This window comes from Chlamydomonas reinhardtii, chromosome 6, assembly GCF_000002595.2.
Source record: "Chlamydomonas reinhardtii strain CC-503 cw92 mt+ chromosome 6, whole genome shotgun sequence".
Lineage (NCBI taxonomy): Eukaryota > Viridiplantae > Chlorophyta > Chlorophyceae > Chlamydomonadales > Chlamydomonadaceae > Chlamydomonas > Chlamydomonas reinhardtii.
In genome coordinates, this window is record NC_057009.1 from 8,239,623 (window position 1) to 8,258,191 (window position 18,569).

Here is an 18,569-nt window from a genome sequence, read left to right on the forward strand (position 1 = left end):
TGAGGCGGCACATAGGTATGCGCAGGAACATTATGAGCAAGGCACGCGAGAGCATCGTCCCCCTGCATTTTTGTAGGGGGTTTGGATATCACAAGACTGAGGATCCGCCACGGGATCCGACTGGATCCGCGGCCCGAAACGATGCATTCATGCCAACGTCATAGGCTCGCGTCGCATTCATGCCAACGTCGCAGGCTCGCAGCGCTGATGTCCTGCTAGTCCTGCACAAGGACACATGTACGTTGAGTACCATTGTGAGAGGTTCAATCCTGACGTGAAGAGACGCAGCAGCGGATTGCCGGCGTTTGAAGCTTTGAACCCATTCGGGACCCGCTTGCACAACCTGCTGCAAACGCATGGCATGCTGTGAGGCTTTTGCCAGGGCTTGTGCTGGCATGCATGCGTGGCATCTGCGTGTAGTGCGTGTGCACGGCGGATGTGGGCCTCCCCTGATGGGGCTGCTTTGGAATGGGCTCAGAGGGGTGCCAAGAAGGGGTGTCAAGAAGATCGTGTTGCGCGTTCGTGCATTCATGCATTCATGCATAACGGGTACTTGGGACAAGCAGAATGGGGAACTGCTGGTGTAGATTGATGATGATGAAAGAGTGAGGCTCCTTATGTGACAGGCTAGCTTGGATGGTAAGGGCCGTGCAGGGAACATGGCGCCTGCGTTCGACGCCGTGTAGGCGGGGGTGTACGGTCGCTGGGGCAAGCGTGCCTGAGTACGCGTGCGGTGCGTTGCCAAACCAGCGGAGTCGCGCCTTGAAGTTATCAAGGCTCAAGCGATACTCAGAAAGCTGACCGTGGTGCGCTTGGAAACCGCCGCGAAGGGCCCGGGGTAGTCAGGATCGAGCCCCTGAAGTGCAGTACAGCTGCAGACCAAACGCGTCAGCTGCAAACCAAAGGTGTTATTCCATTCTGACAGCCTATCAATTCAACATGTCCAACCCAAAAGCAGACGAGGAACAGCAGCAAGCGCTGCTTCCCAAATATGAAGCACCACCCAAGAAGGACAAAGTCAAGACAGCGATGATTATTACTTACTATGCATTGTGCTCCTCGCTGATGCTCGTGGTTAATAAGGTGCGTCTGACAGTCTCGACTCGTGCAGTGGTGCAATTTCGCGCCAGTCTGCACAAGTATCCGCTGGAGCGAGCGCAGGGGTCCCTCACCACCATCCGAGCTGAAGAGCAGCTTGACATGTTGCGTTTCCGTGCCTTGTCAACTAGCACCATGACCTGGCTTGTGTTCACCCTCCCACCCGCCCTGGCACGCATCCCTCCAGGTGGTCATCACAAGTGTATTGCCAGCGCCCACGCTCGTGCTAACCGTGCAGCTCCTAGTCGCGGTGGTAGTGGTGCTGAGCGGCGACGCGCTAGGCTGGATCAAGGTTGATAAGTTGGAGTGGGACAAGGTCCAGAAGTTTGCTCTGGTGGTTGGAGGGTGAGCGGTGCAGTGGACGTGTCACGGTTGCGACACGCCTCGCACTGCGCAGAACCGCTGCATATGGTGCAGCTGGGTTGCAGGCTGTGCCATCATTCGTACAGCTCGAAAATCGGGACAGTCATGCGAGTGCGGGCCGTGCGGGCTGTGCCATTGTCAACGCCAAAGGGGGCTACACGCGTGTCGTATCCGCACCACACCCGTCACCACCCGGCCCGTGCCCATGCCACGCTGCCGTCGCACAGTTTCCTGGGCACGCTGTTTGCCAACATCAAGGTGCTTCAATACGCCAACGTGGAGGTGGGTTGGAAACAGGAAAGGCACACGTCACGGCCCCAGGGCTTGCCTTGCTGATGTCTAATCTTCACGGACCTACGCCATGCCCCAGTACAGCACGGCACCTCGACAACCCTTGCCCGCCCTTGCCCCCTCTTCCTGGTTGTACAGACGTTCATCACATTCCGCTCGTCAACGCCTCTGGTGCGCAACCGCTCGCGCTACGTGTTTGCTTATGGGACAGGGATTACAGGGAGGCGCAGGGTGGCCGGCGGGCACGCTCGTGTCTGGTGCCTGGTGTCGACATGGGCACGGAGGCAGCCGCGTGGTGCCTGCCCGCCCGCCCTTGGTCCACACATCCCGACGCAACACACACACACACACACACACACACACACACACACACACACACACACACACACACACACACACACACACACACACACAATGCACACACACCTTAGGCACACCCTTAGGCATATTCTGCCCTGTGGGGAAGGGAAGGTAGCTAGTGCCGGCGGGGTGCTTGTTTTGCGGTTGCTGCGGCCACGTGCCGGACTTGGACGGTATATGACTTTTTGCTAGGCGAACAAACAATGCATAGTGGCCAGCTGCCGGCTCGCAGCAGTGTTGATATTGACGGAGGTGCGGTTCCTAGGGCCAAACCGACGTCTCACCAATATAGACGGAGATGCGGCTCTTAGGGCCAAATCAGTGTCTAACCACAATAGATGGAGGTGCGGCTCCTGTGGCCAAACTGACGTCTAACGCTACGCGTAGGCTTGGGAGACATGTACTGCCAGGCTAATGCGCGACAAACAAGGTACTAATGCGCCCCTGGCACTAGCAACTACGGGTTGTCCGGATACACGATCACGTGATCTGATAAAGCGCCCCAGGCACTAGCAACTACGGGTTGTCCGGATACACGATCACGTGATCTGATAAACAACTGTAAACCGTTGTTACACACACACACACACACACACGCACACACACACACACGAACGGTAACATCCGTAAACCGTCGCTTTGCTGCATCGCATACACTGTCTTTGCGCTATGTTTTCCTTGCGCTCTTTAACACACGAGCACGCCTGTACACACGAGCGTTCCTCCCGCCCGCCCGCCCTCCCTCCCGCCCGCAGCTGCTGTCTGTGTGCGACTACATCTGGCTGGGTCGCGCGCTGCCCAACGCGCGGTCGTGGGGCTGCCTGCTGCTGCTGCTGGCGGGCAGTGTGGGCTACGTGCTGGTGGACGCCGACTTCAGGCTGTCCGCCTACACCTGGCTGGCGCTGTGGTGAGGGCGGGGAGGAGGAGTAGATAGGAGGAGGAGGAGGAACGAGGCGGAGGAGAAAGGAGCGGGGGGCTGCGGGCGGAGGGAGGGGGTTTAGGGGGTTTGTTGCAGCGTGCAATATCTTCTGCGCCTCGGCCGGTTTGCGTGCGAGGCCCGCTTTCTGGTGCTGCCCACGCTTACGGCTTCCGTCGACGTCGTGCTGGGCCACACCTTCCTGAAGCGGTACGCCGAAATACAATTCCAGAGGCGTGAGCTACACCCCAGGGTTGGGGCGTGGGGTTGGGGGGACTGGGGTTGGGTTGGGACAGGGCTGGGGTGAGGAGGGCGGGACCACGGAGGACGGGTTGGAGAAAAGACGTAGGAGAGGGCCGAGGGCAGTTCGAACGGCAGGTTGATGGGGAGAGATACCGATGGAGATTTGTGGCCAAGTGCGTGGCGGTACCAGCGCGCCGGTCCGGGGGCAGTGGAGTCTGCGGTGTCGTGGGATGGGCGGGAGGGGGCGGAGGGCGCGAACGGATAGCTGTTGTTGGAAAGGACAGCTTTTGAGAACCAGGATCTGCACGGAATTCAGCAGGTGTGTGTGTGTGTGTGTGTGTGTGTGTGTGTGTGTGTGTTGAAAGAACAACAAAACGAAGGTGTGTGTGTGTGTGTGTCACGGTGCCACGACAGTGGTGGTGGTGCTGCTGCGGGAGGGCTGGGGCTGCGCCCAGTCGCTTAAGTCGCGTTCCCACGGCGCCCAACCCCCGCACCCTCTCGGTCGCGCCTGTGTGTGGCGTGCAGGTATGCCTTCTTCACGTTTGACACGGTGTACGCCAAACACGTGGTGGACACCGTGCAGATGACCAACTGGGGCCGCGTGTACTACGGTGCGTGCCGCGTGATTGCGTGCTGCATGCTGGGCACTGGGTACTGCCCCACGGCACTGCCCCACAGGCATGCCGGCAGACTGCTGGAGTTGGCGCGGGGAAGTCCTGAGGTTGCGGGTGCGTGGTGTCGCACACCCACATACCGCACACACACACATTCACACGCTTCTCCTGTGGTGCCCTTACCTGCTCTTCTTGTGCCCCCCGCCAGGCAACTTCTTGGCGCTCATCCCTCTGGCGGTCATGGTGCCGGTCATGGCGGAGCACAACATCCTGGCGGCGGTGGTGTGGACGGCGCCCAAGGCCTTCATCCTGGCGCTGAGCTGCCTGATGGGCGTGGGCATGAGCCACGCCTCCTACCTGCTGCGGGAGGCCGTGTCCGCAACCTTCTTCACCATCATCGGCATCCTGTGCAAGGTGTGCGTGGGGGCGGGTGTGTCGGCGCGTTGGGGTGGGTGGAATTGGGTGGGCGGTGGAGCGGGCGGGTGCGGTGACGAGCTGTCGACATGCCGGGGGGTGGAGTTAATGGTGTGGCGTGTAGGCAGTGGGCTCTATCCGGGAGTTGGGGATGCTGCAGGTAGACGCATGTGTGATGGACGCGGCGCAATTCATGCTGGTATATGGGAGATATGGTTCAGGCGTGCAGCTCGGCGTGCCCGTCCGACCTCCACCCGCCGTCCGTTGCGTCATGTTGCCGCGCCCTCAGGTTCTCACGGTGATCATCAATGTGTTCATCTGGGACAAACACGCCTCGCCGGAGGGAATCGCCTGCCTCATGGTCTGGTGAGTCCTGGGGTTGGGTGGGTGGGGGGTTCGTATGGCAGCGGAACCGTAAAGGCAGTCATGTGATGTCTGTGAGGGTGTTGCTGTCCCATTGTAGGGGTAACCACTCCCACAGGTTGTGCACTCTGCGTGCGTGTGAATTTGTGCGGCACGGGCGTGCGACCGGGGGCTTGCATGCGCGCTCGGTTACGATACGGGGTAGCTGCTCATGGAAAGCGCCCTGACTCCCCTTTCCCGCCCCAAACGCACCTGCACACAGCGTCGTTGCGGGCACCTTTTACCAGCAAGCCCCCAGGAGGCAGCCGCAGGCTCCTGTGGTTTCCAATGCTGACAGCGGCGCTGCCGGCCAAGCACAGAAGCAGTCTGGGGCGGAGGTGCCGAAGCAGGCCAGCGGCAGCCGTAACAGCAGCAGCGGTGGCCCTCCGGCGGACGCAACTGGCGGGCAGCTGCTGCAGGAGAGGCAGTCGCTACTGCCCAAGACGACCAGCAGCCAGCTAGCTTCGCGGCCGAGCGTCAGCAACAACAGCCACCGGTAGCGCAGGCGAAGGGGCAATGATGAGCGAAGGAGGCGGAGACAAAGTGGGAGGCGTGCATCACTGTAAGGCTATGGCAGAGTGGGTAGACCAGGCCGCACGACAGCTTAGTTTGGCAGTCGTTCGACGACAATCATTAAAGCTATTTTCGGTTTATGTACCGTGCATTGGCCGGGAAGGCTGAATGGCTGAATTTATTGCCGGGTGATGCGGTGGTTTGATTTGTCGTGTTTGCCAGAATCGCACTGAGGTGTGCGGGTGTGCGGCATGCCCTCGCAAGCGCCGCCACGGGCCCAGTTCTGCCTGGCGCAATAGGCAGGACTTCAGTCTTTAGTACCGTGCTACTGCTGCCCCAATGAGCTGTCTGGCCAAGCGGGCAAACACTGACATTCTTTTTGGCGGACTGGCTGACATTCTTTTTGGCGGACTGCCCCGAGCGAAGCAACTTCCGGGGTCAAGGGTGGTGGGAGGGGGCAAAGGCGAGGCTTAAGGCTAGTAGGAGTGGTTGGAATGGGGGATCAGCGAGTGGCAATCAAGCACTTTCAGGGGTTTTTAGATTTTTCAGGATCATGCCCTTTTCCAGGAACACCCCTGTCCGTGGCTGCGTGCGTCGGCAAAACATAGCATACTGGCACAAACTGCGACTGCTACGTATTAGTATTTGTTAATGCCTATTGCATGTAAATAGGTGGAGGGAATTGGTTCATGGCAGCACGGTCTCCGCTGTACCAGCCAGGGCCCTGGGCTTGGGAGGGTGTCGGGGAGGGTGTCGGCCCTGCCCAGCGCTACCTGCTCGAGCTGCACGACAAGCAGCTGGATGAGGAGTTGTTCCCTGGGCAGCTGCCGCCGGAGCCGCGTCGCAGGCGCAAGGGTGGCGGGCGCAAGGGGGGCGGGCGTACGGGGGGCCACCGCCGGAAGCAATCTAAGCACTGGCAGCCGCGAGCCAGGACAGCGCGGCGGCGGCGCCAGAAGCGGGGCCGATTCCATATGAGCATGGGCCACTGGCGGCACATGTCAGGCCTGGAACGACTCCAGCCAAACCGCCCACAGCTTGCGCCAGCCCTGCAGGCGTACATCGGCGGCATCCCCACGGCGGCGACCGCGTCGGCGGCCCGGTTTGAAGAGCGCCTGCGCTACCTCTTCGCCAGTGGGGCGGCGGGGCAGGCGGCGGGGCAGGCGGTGGGGCAAGCGGCGGGGCAGGCGGCGGGGCAGGCGGCGGGGCAAGCGGCGGGGCAGGCGGCGGGGCAGGCGGCGGGGCAGGCGGCGGGGCAAGCGGCGGGGCAGGCGGCGGGGCAGGCGGCGGGGCAGGCGGCGGGGCAAGCGGCGGGGCAGGCAGAGGCGGGGCCCCGGGGCGCGGTGCACGTGCTGTGGCACTACCACTTCTCCGCCTTCCGCCGAAAGCGCTGGGCTGCGTTCATCCAGCGCGACCGCGCGCTCCACCGCGTCGCCAAGCAGCTCACAGGCGGCAGGCCCAAGGAGGAGGTGGTGGTGGGGTGGGGTTCGTGGGCCTTCCAGGGAGGGAAGGGCGGCTCCCCCATCTCCGTCAGGGGCGGGCGCGCGCCGACGGGGCGGCTCATCAAGCTGCTCCGTGAGCGCTACGCCAAGCATGTGTTCATCATCGATGAATACAAGACCTCCAAGGTGGGTGGGTTGAGTGGGTGGGTTGAGTGGTTTATGCCTGGCTTTAGCGGAAGCCCTATTGTGGCCCCCCTCCCTCCCACCCTCCCGACCATGCAGACCTGCTACAACTGCGGGTGTCAGGAGATGGCCATCAAGCGGCTTGGGGGGCTGAAGGAGGGGCAGCGGCCCTGGTCGGTCAAAGTCTGCAACGACTGCTTGACGACCTGGGTGAGGACCGTGCATGTGCGGGGACGGCTGGGCACTGGGGACGGATTGATTGACAGGTTGACGGCTGAGACAGCTCATGTGCGCTCTCTTCTTCCTCCCCGTTCCCCATCCCCAGAACCGCGACGTCTCCGCCGCCAACGTGATCCGTGTGCTCCTCCTGCTGAAGCTGATGGGCTTCGAGCGGCCGACCAAGCTGCAGCGGCCGCCATGGCCGCCGGCGGCGGCGGGGCCGGGCTGAGAGCCTGAACGGCGCTAGCAGGGCGTGAGGCTGAGGGTGCACGTGTTGATTGGCGGCGAGTGACGTGACTAGTTTGTTAGCTGCGGGTTAGCACGGACTGTGCACCCCACCCAACCGGCCACGTCCGGATTTGCGGGGATGCCAAAGGCCCCCAACATAGAGGCGTGTGCTTAGTAGGCGCCCGCTTCAAGGTGGCTGGGTTGATAACGACCCGGCAGCCACCTCCTTGTTCAGGATCATACTGCAACTAGCAGCGCAAAATAAACATGTAACGGGTCCGTTTCCCAGGCAATTCGGGCATGCCGTATGGTTTCTGCAGCGATTCCGGTTGTGTAAGGACCCGGCGACCCGCAGCGGTACTTCTGAGCGCCCCCCGAAAGGACCCGAGGCCCGTGGCGACCTCTGCTCGGCTGTCCCCTCCCCTGCGCTGGCCGTTAGTCCAATCAGGCACACCTAGGTCCTTTGGAAGGGGTCGGCCACTCGGGGCAACGTCACGAGATGAGGCTACGCGAGGACCACCCGGGCGCCGGGCTCAGGCCCCAGGATTGCACTGCAGATGGAATCGGGTATGAATTACAACAGAGAACACGTATGACAACTCTGGACAACTGGGCAGCCGATGACAGGCGCCGCATGTTTCTTCTTTGCACAATTGTTTGCATGCAGTCACGCACCACACCACGCCACGTTTGCCGTCTCAAGAGAATGTTTGCGCCCGCAACCCCGCCTTCCGCTCTGGTCTACGTACGCATTAGTTCCGCAACGCACGTCGATAACTACAAGCAGCACTACCCTGCAGCACCCGTGTGCAGCACTGGATCACAACCAATGCTAGACAGCTAGAGTCATCCCACACACGTGTCCCATGCACAGGCTTTCCAGTTTCATTGCCATCTGGCCACCGCATTAGATACCAACAAAATCTGCGCTATCAGCTCAAGCACGCCAAGGGCCATCAAGGCTGTAATGCCCTATGCCGCCCGGCTCCCGGTGCTTTGCAGTGCGTCATGCATGTCGTGCGTGTTACCGGACTAATCCCAAGTACATCCTAGCATGCCACATTAGAAATAGAAAGCAAGACAAAGAGGGAAAACACTAAAAGGGGGACAATGACGCCCACAGGTACGGTACAGTGCTGGTCGCCGCGCACGCTTCCTGCAGCCCCCGGCTAAACAGCACGCCCGACAAAGATAAACACATGCTTGTGTTACTTGGGTTTTCCCCGAGCTCGCGCCACTCCTGCATTATACCCCAACTACCGTACTTCACGGCATCTCTCTACGGCTGCCAACATGCGCCAGAGCCCGACACAGTAATTAAACCCAACCACCTGCCTTGCCCAACCCCGCTCAAACCACGCGGCGCGTGCAGGTCCAGCTCCACGTGCTTCATCCGCTGTCATCCCACACAGCCGCACACTACATCGCTTCCCTGCTACTGCCTCACGCCCCTCCCCAAATGCCCCTCCCTCTCCCGCCAGTGCCCTGCTACAGCCAGCTGCAGCCACCAGCGTGCCTCCCCCGCCTTGCGGCCGCTTGCTCACGGCCGCTGCAGCAGCACCCAGCTCGCGCGCGAGTACACGGGCCCGTTCAGCAGGAACAGCATGTACATGCCGGGCGGCGCAGTGTAGATGTCGGGCGGGCCGCGCACCACCAGCGCCCCCGTGGCAGCGTTGTCGCTCAGGATCTCCAGCCCCACCAGCCGTTGGTGCGTGTTGAACGAGTGTGTGCAGGAGCACGGCGCCACCAGCACCGCGCGCGTGATGCGCAGCTGGTTGTTGTTGCCGTTGCCGACGCCGTTGGGCAGGCTGGGCTGGCCGTTGAATGTCAGCGGCGCGCCGCCGGGGCCGCCGCCGACCACGGATGGGAAGGCGTAGGTGATGCGGAAGGTTCCGCCGTAGGCCATTTTGTCGGACTGGATAGAGACGATGGCGGGTTTCAGGTTGTCCATGAAGAAGAAGGGCGGCTGGAAGAGCTCCACCCGGTAATCGGCCTTGGCGGGACTGGCGACGTAGTCCCAGCCGTCGTTGACCTGCAAGGGATCGGGGCCAAGGTGGGAGCTTTCGTGTCAATCCCGACGATGAAGGAATCCCGCCACAGGCGGGATCGGTCACAGGAGCAGGAGGTAAGGGGATGCGGTGAACAAGGCGAGCACTAGGCGGACACACACACACACACACATCCTTCCCTTTGCGCTGCCCCCACCCCGCCCCCACCCCCTGCCCCACCGTGTATCTGTAGCAGCGGTCGCAGCCCGCCACAATGATGGTGCCGTTGGTGGTGAGGCAGGCCGTGGAGTGGTACATGCGCGGGATCTGCGTCCACCCCAGCTGCGTGAAGCGCTGCCCCTGCCGCGCGTCCGGGTCGTACAGCTCCGCGTAAAGCACCGGGTAGTCGGCCCGGCTGTCACCGCCACTGGCGCTGTCGCCCGCCAGGCCCGTCTGTGTGGGGCGGGGGGGGGGGCGGGGGCGCGGGTGCATGGGTGCGGCTGGGGTTACCGGGGTTGGGCACGGGGTGCGGACAGGGCACGGTCAGGGCGCGGTCAGGCGGCTACCACTGCAACGCAGGTTCAGTCGATTCGGTCATGTGAGATCTGATGAAGACGCACCTGCGCGCCGTTGAGCACCACCACCTGGCCGTTGGGCAGCAGCACCGAGTCGGGCATGACGCGGCTTATGGTCATCATCTCCTCCGCCCAGCCGTCAAAGGTGTAGTTGGAGATGGCGGGGTCCCAGTACAGCTTCAGGCGGTTGGCGCCGCGGTTGGCCTGCGCCGTGGGCACAACAAACCGGCAGCGGTTGATGTGATTTTCAGAGGGTGTAGCGATGTTCGGGGAAGCGCAGGTGGAAAGGGGTTGAATGTACGGGAGTCGGCACCAGCACGGAGCGGGCACCACGTGGGCTGGGGCCCCGTGCCTCATGTGCTGCCGGTGTTAGGCCCGCGACCGCGACCCACCCTCAGGCTGAGGTCCTTGTTGGCCGCCTCCTTCTGACCGCCAAACAGCATGATCTCAACCTGCAGACATGCATGCGGATGTGACGTGCGTTTGTTAATGTGTGCGTGTGCGCGTGTGTGTCTCAGTGTGTGTGTGTGGGGGGGGGGGGCAGGGTGGTGGTATGTGTACGGTATGTGTTGACGTGTTGTGAAAGCACAACGTGGAAGGGGCTGACATGTGCATGCGTGTGTTCGACAACCACAAGGGGCGAGGGTCGATACCATGTGCGCGTGTGCGTACTTACGGTCACCATCTCACGTGCCCAGTGCCCACCCACCGCGCGCGCACACTCCCATACCTGGTAGTTGTTCTCCGGGTACAGACCCAGCATGACACTGGTGCCGGTGTAGGGGAACTGGGTGGTGGCGTAGCCGCGCAGCCGCGGCACGGGCTGGCGCCAGGTGTTGGTGTTCCAGTCCAGGATGAAGCCGGCGCGGCCGCAGAAGGTGAACAGCAGGCCGGAGGGCAGCACGTAGTTGAAGGGGTAGTAGACCTGTGTGTGTGTGTGTGCATGTGTATGTGTGTGTGCGTGTGTGCGTTTGTGTGTGCGTGTGTGTGTGTGTGTATGGGAAGGGGGTAATCAGTTCCTAGCCCAGTCCCATACTGGACGGACGGAAGGCAAAGGAGGCAGCCTGATACGACACGCCGGCTTGCGGAGAACTCTCAACAACCATGATTCTGCATGCCCTTGCCTTGCTCTCCTTTTCCTATCCTTCCATTCTTGTCCTGCTCGTTCACCTCTCTCAAGCACCCAGCCCTCCCATTGCTGCCTGCCCGCCACGCACCTGGTTGGCTGAGTCCAGGTACCCGGGCCGCATGGCGAACTGCTGCAGCCCGTTGGTGGCCCAGTCGTAGATCTCCCAGAAGGGGTTGTTGGCGGTGCCGGCGCCCACGCCCTGCGTGCCGCCCATGACCAGGGCACGGCCGTCCGGCAGCAGCGTGGCGGAGGGGTACCTGCGACGCGTGGGGTGTGTGGGGCGTGTGGGCGGGTGGAGCGTGTGGGCGGGTGGGGCGTGTGGGGTGGGTGATTGGGTGAGTGGCCGTGTGCATGGGGCGTGTGGGGCGTGGGTGGGTGGGTAGTGTGTGTTCATGGGTGGTGGAGCTGTGCGGATGCACGGGTGTCGTCCTGAACTAACCATGAATGCAAGCAACCCCCTACCCCCGCACGCACGCCCGCCCACTCACCACCGGCGCCAATTCATCTCCCTCAGTTTGCGCAGCTGCAGGTCCGTGCATGAGCGGTTGAAGGTGCGGATGGACTTCATGCCGTCGGGGTAGCCGGCGTTGGCCTGTGCACGTAGTTGCAGGAAGCGGTCAGCACAGAAAAACAATTACCGGCAGGTGGCCATGGGCTGAACTCTTCCCTACGCAATGCCTGCGTCCTGCCGGCCCACCCCTTTTCGAACTCATCCTCCCTCCTCCCTCCCCCCTCTGGAGTTCCATGTTTCATACAAACCGTGCGCATGAATGGCTACCCCTCACCCTTCCTCTTTTCTCCTTGCAGCCCCCCACCTGGTGCCCTCCCACGATGAGCACGTCCCCGCTGTCCAGCAGCGTGTGGCCACAGCAGAAGAGCCCGTCGGGGCTCTTGATGTGCGTCCAGCCGCCCGTGGGCACGTCGAAGAAGCCGGCGATGGTGTTTGAGCCGTCCGGGTGGTAGCCGCTGTGTGGGGTGGGCGTGTGGGTGTGCGGGTTGAACGGACTTTGTGTGTGGGCGGGTGGGGTTATGGCTGTGATCGTGCGAACGCATCAGGGACAGGACTGCTGCGACATGCGACTGCAAGACCATGGCGCCCCAACCGCGTCCGACCGATCAGCCCCCGCGTCGAGGCGACTTGCCGCCTCTCGATTCCCCAACCTGCAGCCCCCTCATGCACGTAGATCCCAGACACCCAATGGCAGTTCCCCTGCCCTGCCCTGCCCTGCCCTGCCCTGCCCTGCCCTGCCCTGCCCTGCCCTGCCCTGCCCTGCCCTGCCCTGCCCTGCCCTGCCCTGCCCTGCCCTGCCCTGCCCTGCCCTGCCCTGCCCTGCCCTCCCCTGCCCTCCCCTCCCCTCCCCTCCCCTGCCCTCCCCTCCCCCCCCTCTCCCCCATCAGGCCCTGCCCTGCCCTCCCCCCTCCCCCCCATCAGGCCCTCCCGCACCTGGGCCGCTCCATGAACAGGAAGCGGTCCGTGCCGGGCACAGAGGTCATGTGCACAGCCACGATCATGCTGGTGCCGGCGCGGATGTACCTGCGGGCGTGCAGGGGAAGTACACACACATATGGGGGCATGGGGACATGGCCGGGTCAGAGCGGGGCGGGGCGGGGCGGGGCGGGGTGGAGCGTAAAGGCGGATCGGGTGCGCGTGAACACCAAGGGTCGTGAGGAGGAGGTGGCAGCCACGGCATGTGATATGTATTACGCGTCGTTGACCCCTGCCACTGCAAGTTGAACGCCCGGCGCCACACCCACACACCCGCACCCACACGGCCACGGCCACGGCCACCCACCCGCACCCGCACCCGCACCCACCTGCCAGTGACCAGCAGGTCCTCCGGGACGTTGTTGGGCGGCAGCACCCGGCCCGGCGGCGGGTTGGGCGACAGCGGCGGCCACTGAGGCTGCGTCGGCGGCGCGGGAGAGTACGGCGCCTGAGGCGGCGGCGGGGACGGCGGCTGCCGCGCTGGCGACCGCGGCCGCGGGGAGGGCGGTGGCGGCGGCGAGGGCGAGGGCGGCGAGGGCGAGGGCGGCGAGGGCGAGGGCGGTGGTGAGGACTCCTGCTGCGGGGCAATCACGGGCTTGGGAGAAGACCGCGGCGGCGAGGGCCGCGGCGGCGAGGGCCGCGGCGGCGAGGGCCGCGGTGGCAAGGGCCGCGGCGGCGGCGACGGCGGCGGCGACCGCTTGGCCTCCGGTGGCGGCGACTTGCCACGCTTTTTGGGTGGTTTCGGCGGAGGTGGCGGCACATCCGGTGGCGGCGGCACATCCGGTGGCGGCGGCAGACCTGGAGGCAGCGGCGAGTCCTCCGGCACATTGTTGTTCTGCTCCGGTGGCGGCGGCGCTCCGGGTGGGGGCGGTACATCCGGCGGCGGCGGGGAAGGCGGCTGCGGTGACGGCGGCGGCGGCGGTGGCGGGCTTTGCAGGACTTCGGGCGGAGGCAGTGACAGAAGGGTGCCGCCGCCGTCCGGCACTGGCACGCGGCGGCGCCGTGGCGGCGGTGGTGCTTGCCCCTCCTGTGCTGCTCGCCGCATAGCTGCCTCCTCCAAGCCGCCGCCGCCCACACCTCCGGTCGTCGCCAGTAAATCCTGTGCCTTCGCCACGTCCTCCTCCGCCACCGACGTCCAGCCCAGCGCCCGCCGCATCAGCTCTCCCGGCAGGCCGAACCACCCGTCCAGGCCGCTGCTTCTGACGCTGCTGCCGCCACCAGTACTAATGCTCCTGCCGCTGCTGCGACCGGCGCTGCTCCTGCCGCTGCTGCCTTCCCGCAGGTGGCGCGGGGCGGTCGCCGCAACTCCCAGGTCGGACTGGGACAGCGGCCACTGCACCCGCCCGCCACTGCTGCCAGCAGCACTCCCATCCGACAGCACCCGCCTATGGTGGTGATGTTGCTGGTGCTGTTGGTGGGACGCTGCCGCCGTGTTGGCAGTTGACACGGTGCCCCCCGCGGCGGCTACTACCACCAGGAGCGACTGCTCCTCCTCTAGCTGGGCCTTTGAGCCCTGCAGCTCCCGCTGCTGCTGGGGTTTTAGCTCCATAGCAGTTGCAAACGGAGTTGCTACCAGGCATGCCGCCAGCAGCAGCGCCAGGGTCAGTCCCCGCGCCGGCATTCGCCGCTGGCGAGGCTGGGCTCCGCGGCCCGCTGCGCAGGCGGGCTGGGCTGAGGCGTGGCCAGGTGTACCGCCTGAAGGGCCCTCGCCCTCGAATGGACACGGCCTTCGGCAATGCGCTGAAACTTCAGCTGTCATGACACTTGATATGTCACCGCAGTACTGGGAATAACCCCAGTCACCGGTGAGCAAGCGAGGCGATGTGTGCTCGCCAAACTAGCAAGCCGCCGTGTGGTCCATTGAAGACTATGATTAGCTTCAACAAGAGGGTATGCAAAGCACCAGCTCCACTAACGGTTCGTCTCTCCGCGGCGACAATCGGTGCTGATGACCTATCTGGCCCAAGAGAGACCGCTCTGCTTGTACAATTTGTCGATCAGTAGAGTCTAATAAGTAGTTGGTATTTGTTGGGTCGACAAGTAAGGTTAGCGGTGGTTGCTGCAAGTTGTTACGAGGGCGCTACTGTCCTGAGCTTGCACCCAGGTCAATAAGTTGTCAGCACGGTTCCTGTGAGTAAGTTCAAGATGATATTATGCAATTACCAAGGTGACCGACTCGGCGGCAAGGTGGCGACTTGCTGAGAAGCTTGCAACAAAAGGCGGACCGGTCGAAACATTCACCGCGTTTAAGGAATATGCAAGCCTTATAAATGCGCTCATTTGACCGCAATCATACACTGCGCTTGCGCACAAAGCCAGCCTCCGCCCGCCGTGGTCACCATCGCCGTATACAACACGGCCGCCGGTACCCCGTCCACGGAGGCCTGCGGTCGTCATGTTTTGCGCAGCATGCTCTAATTGTCATCATCATCAGCTATTTCTGGCCAAACTATAAACCACAAAAGCCTAGGCACGTTCGCAAAAGGTGCGCCAGGCCCTACGAACGGCGCCTACGCTTTGCCAGCCGCGGGTGGCCTGGCCAGCGCGCCAGTAGCCACCGAGCAAGCTGCTCCCGTCCCTGAGACAACGCAGTAAAACACCTTGCAGCAAGCCGACGCCATTGCTCGCCTTTCAAGTGCGCAACAAACACCCACAGACGATGGCAGCGGCAGCTCACCGGCAGTGCCTGCACCCCGGGCCCGACTGGTGCAAGGACCCACTATTTGTCAACGCCCATTGGTCGAGCCCGCCATCCTCCAGTAACCTCCATCTTCACATCCGACGTGGCACTCACGAATCATTTATCCATAACGTTAAGTCATGCCACGTTTTTACTCCCTTTCACGTCGTCTCCACACGTGCACACCGTCCAACACGTTCGTGCGGCGGGCGCACTACCGCAGCCCAACGAGGACCCACCGCCGTCGCAAGCTCTCCCGCCCCCACGCATTACCAAACATACCAAAATCTGCCAAGTCACCTCTACTCCTGCATCTCATCACCTGCCGCCGCCTTGGCCTTGCCCGCCTTGGCCTTGGGCACGACCGCACGCGCACTGCGCTTCTTGGCGCCCGCGAGTGTGAGCAGGTAGTTGTACGGCGGCCCGGCTCGGAAGCTACCGGACTGTAGTGACGCACACGGGGAGTTGATGCTAGTCGGCAGGCGCGCGAGTGGGAGCTGGCAGTTAAGCGCGCACGCGTGTGGGAAGCTGCGTCTGGGCACGGTGGAGCACGGCGGGTGTGGCGGTTGGCGCGGCGCGTGAGTGGGAGTGCATAGTCGTGCGCGCGCCGTCTGGGAAGCTGCGTGTGTGAGCTGCGTGTAAACTCAGAGAGACGCATGGGGCTGACCCGGTTTCCATAAGCTGATGCCTCTGGGCGCACACGGTTTCACACGGTTGACAGTTGGGCTGCAGCGCGGGCGGGACTCGCTGGAGTGCCGTTCGCTGGTGGGCACGCGCGGGCGGGGCGCAGGGAACTCGGCGGAAACTCGGCGGAAATTCGATGGAAACTCAGCCGAGTCACTTGAGCTGGGACGCACTTCACGGTCGCACTGCAGTTGGAGCATTAGTCTCACATCAAAAGATGATGTTAATGGTGCATAGAGCAAGTGCAGGCTTGGGGGCTCCCGGTGAAATTCCTGGAGGGGCCCTCTTTAAGTTGCTACCGCGTATCCAGACTTGCACGCAAACACGCACCGCCAACTCACGCTTCATGCCCTTTGTGCCTGTCATGGCGTACGACCGGGATTGCGCCTGCAACGTGCGCGTTGCTCTTTTTTGGGCTGAGGCCCCCGAGCGAAGCGAACCAGGGGGGGGCGAAGCCCCCCAGGATTGCCCCTGTCCGTGCCTGCCGGTGCGTGCCTGCGTGCCTGCGTGCCATACTGGCACAAACCGCGAGCGCCACGTATTATTACTTGCTATTCCCTATTGTAGAAAAATAGGCAGCAGGTAAAACTCGGCCGGAGCGAGAAGCGACCTCGCACGTCCATGGACTTTAATTGACTGGCGACTGTGGCGACTCGTTGCGAGGTAAAGGGCCCGAGGCGCAGAATTAAGAGGAAAGTCATACTGGACTACACCAGGCAAAAGACCACCGCGCAAACTAGGTACCAAGTCTACTGAACCAGCGGGCGCGCGGGCAGCCGAGCGCGCGGGCGTGGCGGCACGCGGGCGCACGGCAGCGGAGGGAGCGGCAGTGAAGACGATGACCAGCGTGGGCCCCGTGGCGGGCCGGGCCGGGCACCCGGGGACAACCCAGTGCCGGGCGTGGTCGCGGCTGGCGATCCGCTGGCTGTCTTTGAGCAGGCAACCCTTAGCCCCATCGTGGGCGCATCGTGGGCGTTGATCCCGGCGTAGGCGACTACCTGGTGGCCTGTGTCGGGTCAATGCCAGGCTTCTCACCGCACAGCTACAGTGGCCGGCCACGAGCCGCGCACGTCTGGCGTGGCCCAGATGGCCAGGCTCCTGGGCCTGCCCAGCCCCCACTGCAGCGACGGCGGCGACGGCAACAGCGGCGATGGCAGCGGCAGCAGCGGCGGCAGCGGCGACAGCAGCGACGGCGTCGGCGGGGGCAGAAACGGAGGTGGCGGCGCAAGGCGGGCGGGAGGTGGAAGGGCAAGAGGCGAGGGTGGCGGGGCACGCGCCAGCACACGCATCAGCGTGCCGCAACAGAACGGCGCCGCCAGCAGCGCGCCTGCTTTACCCGGCTGTCTGGCGCTGGCTACCGCCACTGCACAGGCCAGACAGGCCGTCGGCTGTGGCTGCAGGCACGGCTAAAGGAGCAGCCGGCGCTCAAGCGCTGTCAGGCGGGGATACCCAGCGCGCGGGTGGCGTCGGCAGCTGACCATGAGCGGCGAATACGCTACCTCTACTCTGGATGAGGTGGCGTGGACGCGGCGGCGGCGGCCGGGTCTGCGCCTGCGCCGGTGCAACAGTACGGGCTGTGGCATCTGCTCCGTTTCTACCGGCAGTGGGGCCAGCGGCGGTGGCGCCTGACTGTCCATGTGCGGACGCAGAAGGTGGGGGTTGAGGGGAGGGACTAGCAGATGCATCCACACCAACTGCACTGCGCTGACGCTACACCAATGCCACGGGTACAGGTGCTGGAGCACACGGCGCAGCAGCTGGCTGGTGGAAGGCCCAAGGAGGAGGTCATTGTTGGCTGGGGCAACGCCAACACTGGCTATGGCGGTTGCATCAGCAGGTTGGGGCGGGGCCCAAACCGGGCACTGCTCCGCCTGCTGGTGGACAAGTACGCGCACCTGGTGGTGTACGTGGACGAGTTCTACACATCGCAGGCAAGATGAGAGCAGACGGGTTGGAATGAGTAGACAGGTGGTCGGGTGGACAGGATGGGGCTCGTGTACGGTACAGGTAGCCGGGTAGCCAGCAAGGTTCACACTGTACTCCTGCCCCCTCCCTCCCCAGGTGTGTGCGAAGTGCGGGCGGCGCTTACTCGGCAACGGGCAGCGCTGCCTGCAGGCGGTCGTACCATGGGGGGGCTTACGTGCTCACCAAGTCCAAGTGTGCAACCACTGCGGGACGGTGTGGGTGAGTCCACTTTGTGGGCGGGCGGCTGGCTGGGCGATGGATGGGTGGCTGGGTGGCGGCTCAGTGGGGCTCAGTGGGTGATGGCTGGCTGGGTGACGGCTCAGTGGGGCTCAGTGGGGCTCAGTGGGTGATGGCTGGGTGACGGCTGGGTGACGGCTCAGTCGTGGGCTCAGTGGGACTCACTCACTCTACCCTCCCGACGGTGCAGGGACGTGACGTCAACTCCGCAACCAACATCCGGCACGCGCTGGTGGAGATGCTGCTGGGGCACAAGCGACCTGCATCGCTGCAGACTGGCGGCGGCGGCGGCGGTGGCAGCGGCGGCGGCGGCAGCGGCGGCGGCGGCAGCGGCGGCGGCGGCAGCGGCGGCGGCGGCATGACAAGTAGTGCGGCTGTTGAGAACTGTGCTGTGCCTGGCTGCGGTTGGCTCTGCTGTGGCATCGCGACTACTAGATAGGCACCTGGTTTGGCTATGTGCCTGTGGAAACCGACCCCGGCTATGTCCGGGCGATGAGGTTGTTCGGCCTCAGACTGTGGAGGAGCTCAGCCCCTTTTCCCGT

The 18,569-nt window shown here is 63.7% G+C and overlaps 5 protein-coding genes across 5 annotated transcripts; 3 read left to right on the forward strand and 2 right to left on the reverse strand.

Annotated features, from left to right (window-relative positions):
• Positions 1–791: 791 nt before the first annotated feature.
• Positions 792–5,894, forward strand: CHLRE_06g305900v5 (uncharacterized protein). The gene is made up of 9 exons (XM_001691332.2): positions 792–1,083; positions 1,286–1,443; positions 1,689–1,743; positions 1,891–1,923; positions 2,868–3,019; positions 3,797–3,882; positions 4,094–4,299; positions 4,589–4,665; positions 4,925–5,894. Exons 1-9 carry the CDS (start codon positions 940–942, stop codon positions 5,199–5,201), a joined length of 1,188 nt encoding a protein of 395 aa, XP_001691384.2. The 5' UTR covers positions 792–939; the 3' UTR covers positions 5,202–5,894.
• A 47-nt stretch (positions 5,895–5,941) lies between these two features.
• CHLRE_06g305950v5 (uncharacterized protein) lies at positions 5,942–7,632 on the forward strand. Its single transcript, XM_043063699.1, has 3 exons — positions 5,942–6,839; positions 6,936–7,046; positions 7,162–7,632. The coding sequence occupies exons 1-3, from the start codon at positions 6,210–6,212 to the stop codon at positions 7,282–7,284; spliced, it is 864 nt and encodes a 287-aa protein (XP_042924405.1). The 5' UTR covers positions 5,942–6,209; the 3' UTR covers positions 7,285–7,632.
• A 213-nt stretch (positions 7,633–7,845) lies between these two features.
• CHLRE_06g306000v5 (uncharacterized protein) lies at positions 7,846–14,691 on the reverse strand. Its single transcript, XM_043063700.1, has 10 exons — positions 12,791–14,691; positions 12,420–12,509; positions 11,791–11,941; positions 11,464–11,567; positions 11,064–11,232; positions 10,577–10,771; positions 10,239–10,298; positions 9,892–10,050; positions 9,512–9,724; positions 7,846–9,315 (listed from the first exon to the last, which is right to left on the reverse strand). The coding sequence occupies exons 1-10, from the start codon at positions 14,080–14,082 to the stop codon at positions 8,824–8,826; spliced, it is 2,925 nt and encodes a 974-aa protein (XP_042924406.1). The 5' UTR covers positions 14,083–14,691; the 3' UTR covers positions 7,846–8,823.
• Positions 14,692–14,745: 54 nt separating this feature from the next.
• On the reverse strand, positions 14,746–16,541 carry CHLRE_06g306007v5 (uncharacterized protein). The gene is made up of 2 exons (XM_043063701.1): positions 16,156–16,541; positions 14,746–15,584 (listed from the first exon to the last, which is right to left on the reverse strand). Exons 1-2 carry the CDS (start codon positions 16,189–16,191, stop codon positions 15,444–15,446), a joined length of 177 nt encoding a protein of 58 aa, XP_042924407.1. The 5' UTR covers positions 16,192–16,541; the 3' UTR covers positions 14,746–15,443.
• A 270-nt stretch (positions 16,542–16,811) lies between these two features.
• CHLRE_06g306014v5 (uncharacterized protein) lies at positions 16,812–17,873 on the forward strand. The gene is made up of 4 exons (XM_043063702.1): positions 16,812–17,080; positions 17,197–17,264; positions 17,430–17,477; positions 17,559–17,873. The coding sequence occupies exons 1-4, from the start codon at positions 16,912–16,914 to the stop codon at positions 17,763–17,765; spliced, it is 492 nt and encodes a 163-aa protein (XP_042924408.1). The 5' UTR covers positions 16,812–16,911; the 3' UTR covers positions 17,766–17,873.
• Positions 17,874–18,569: the final 696 nt, after the last annotated feature.

Bases quoted from the DNA above. Each gene is read 5' to 3' on its own strand.
- CHLRE_06g306014v5 (XM_043063702.1), top strand. From the start codon at position 16,912: ATGGCCAGGCTCCTGGGCCTGCCCAGCCCCCACTGCAGCGACGGCGGC. The intron at 17,081-17,196 runs GCGAGGGTGGCG...GCCACTGCACAG, and splicing joins GGGAGGTGGAAGGGCAAGAG to GCCAGACAGGCCGTCGGCTG. The intron at 17,265-17,429 runs GCGGGGATACCC...TTCTACCGGCAG, and splicing joins CGGCGCTCAAGCGCTGTCAG to TGGGGCCAGCGGCGGTGGCG.
- CHLRE_06g306000v5 (XM_043063700.1), bottom strand. From the start codon at position 14,082: ATGCCGGCGCGGGGACTGACCCTGGCGCTGCTGCTGGCGGCATGCCTG. The intron at 11,233-11,463 runs GTGAGTGGGCGG...CACGCGTCGCAG, and splicing joins GAGATGAATTGGCGCCGGTG to GTACCCCTCCGCCACGCTGC. The intron at 10,051-10,238 runs GTGGGTCGCGGT...CCCACGGCGCAG, and splicing joins ACAAGGACCTCAGCCTGAGG to GCCAACCGCGGCGCCAACCG.
- CHLRE_06g305900v5 (XM_001691332.2), top strand. From the start codon at position 940: ATGTCCAACCCAAAAGCAGACGAGGAACAGCAGCAAGCGCTGCTTCCC. The intron at 1,444-1,688 runs GTGAGCGGTGCA...GCCGTCGCACAG, and splicing joins TTTGCTCTGGTGGTTGGAGG to TTTCCTGGGCACGCTGTTTG. The intron at 4,666-4,924 runs GTGAGTCCTGGG...ACCTGCACACAG, and splicing joins ATCGCCTGCCTCATGGTCTG to CGTCGTTGCGGGCACCTTTT.
- CHLRE_06g306007v5 (XM_043063701.1), bottom strand. From the start codon at position 16,191: ATGACAGGCACAAAGGGCATGAAGCGTGAGTTGGCG. The intron at 15,585-16,155 runs GTGCGTGTTTGC...GCGTCACTACAG, and splicing joins GCATGAAGCGTGAGTTGGCG to TCCGGTAGCTTCCGAGCCGG.
- CHLRE_06g305950v5 (XM_043063699.1), top strand. From the start codon at position 6,210: ATGTCAGGCCTGGAACGACTCCAGCCAAACCGCCCACAGCTTGCGCCA. The intron at 6,840-6,935 runs GTGGGTGGGTTG...CCGACCATGCAG, and splicing joins ATGAATACAAGACCTCCAAG to ACCTGCTACAACTGCGGGTG. The intron at 7,047-7,161 runs GTGAGGACCGTG...CCCCATCCCCAG, and splicing joins ACGACTGCTTGACGACCTGG to AACCGCGACGTCTCCGCCGC.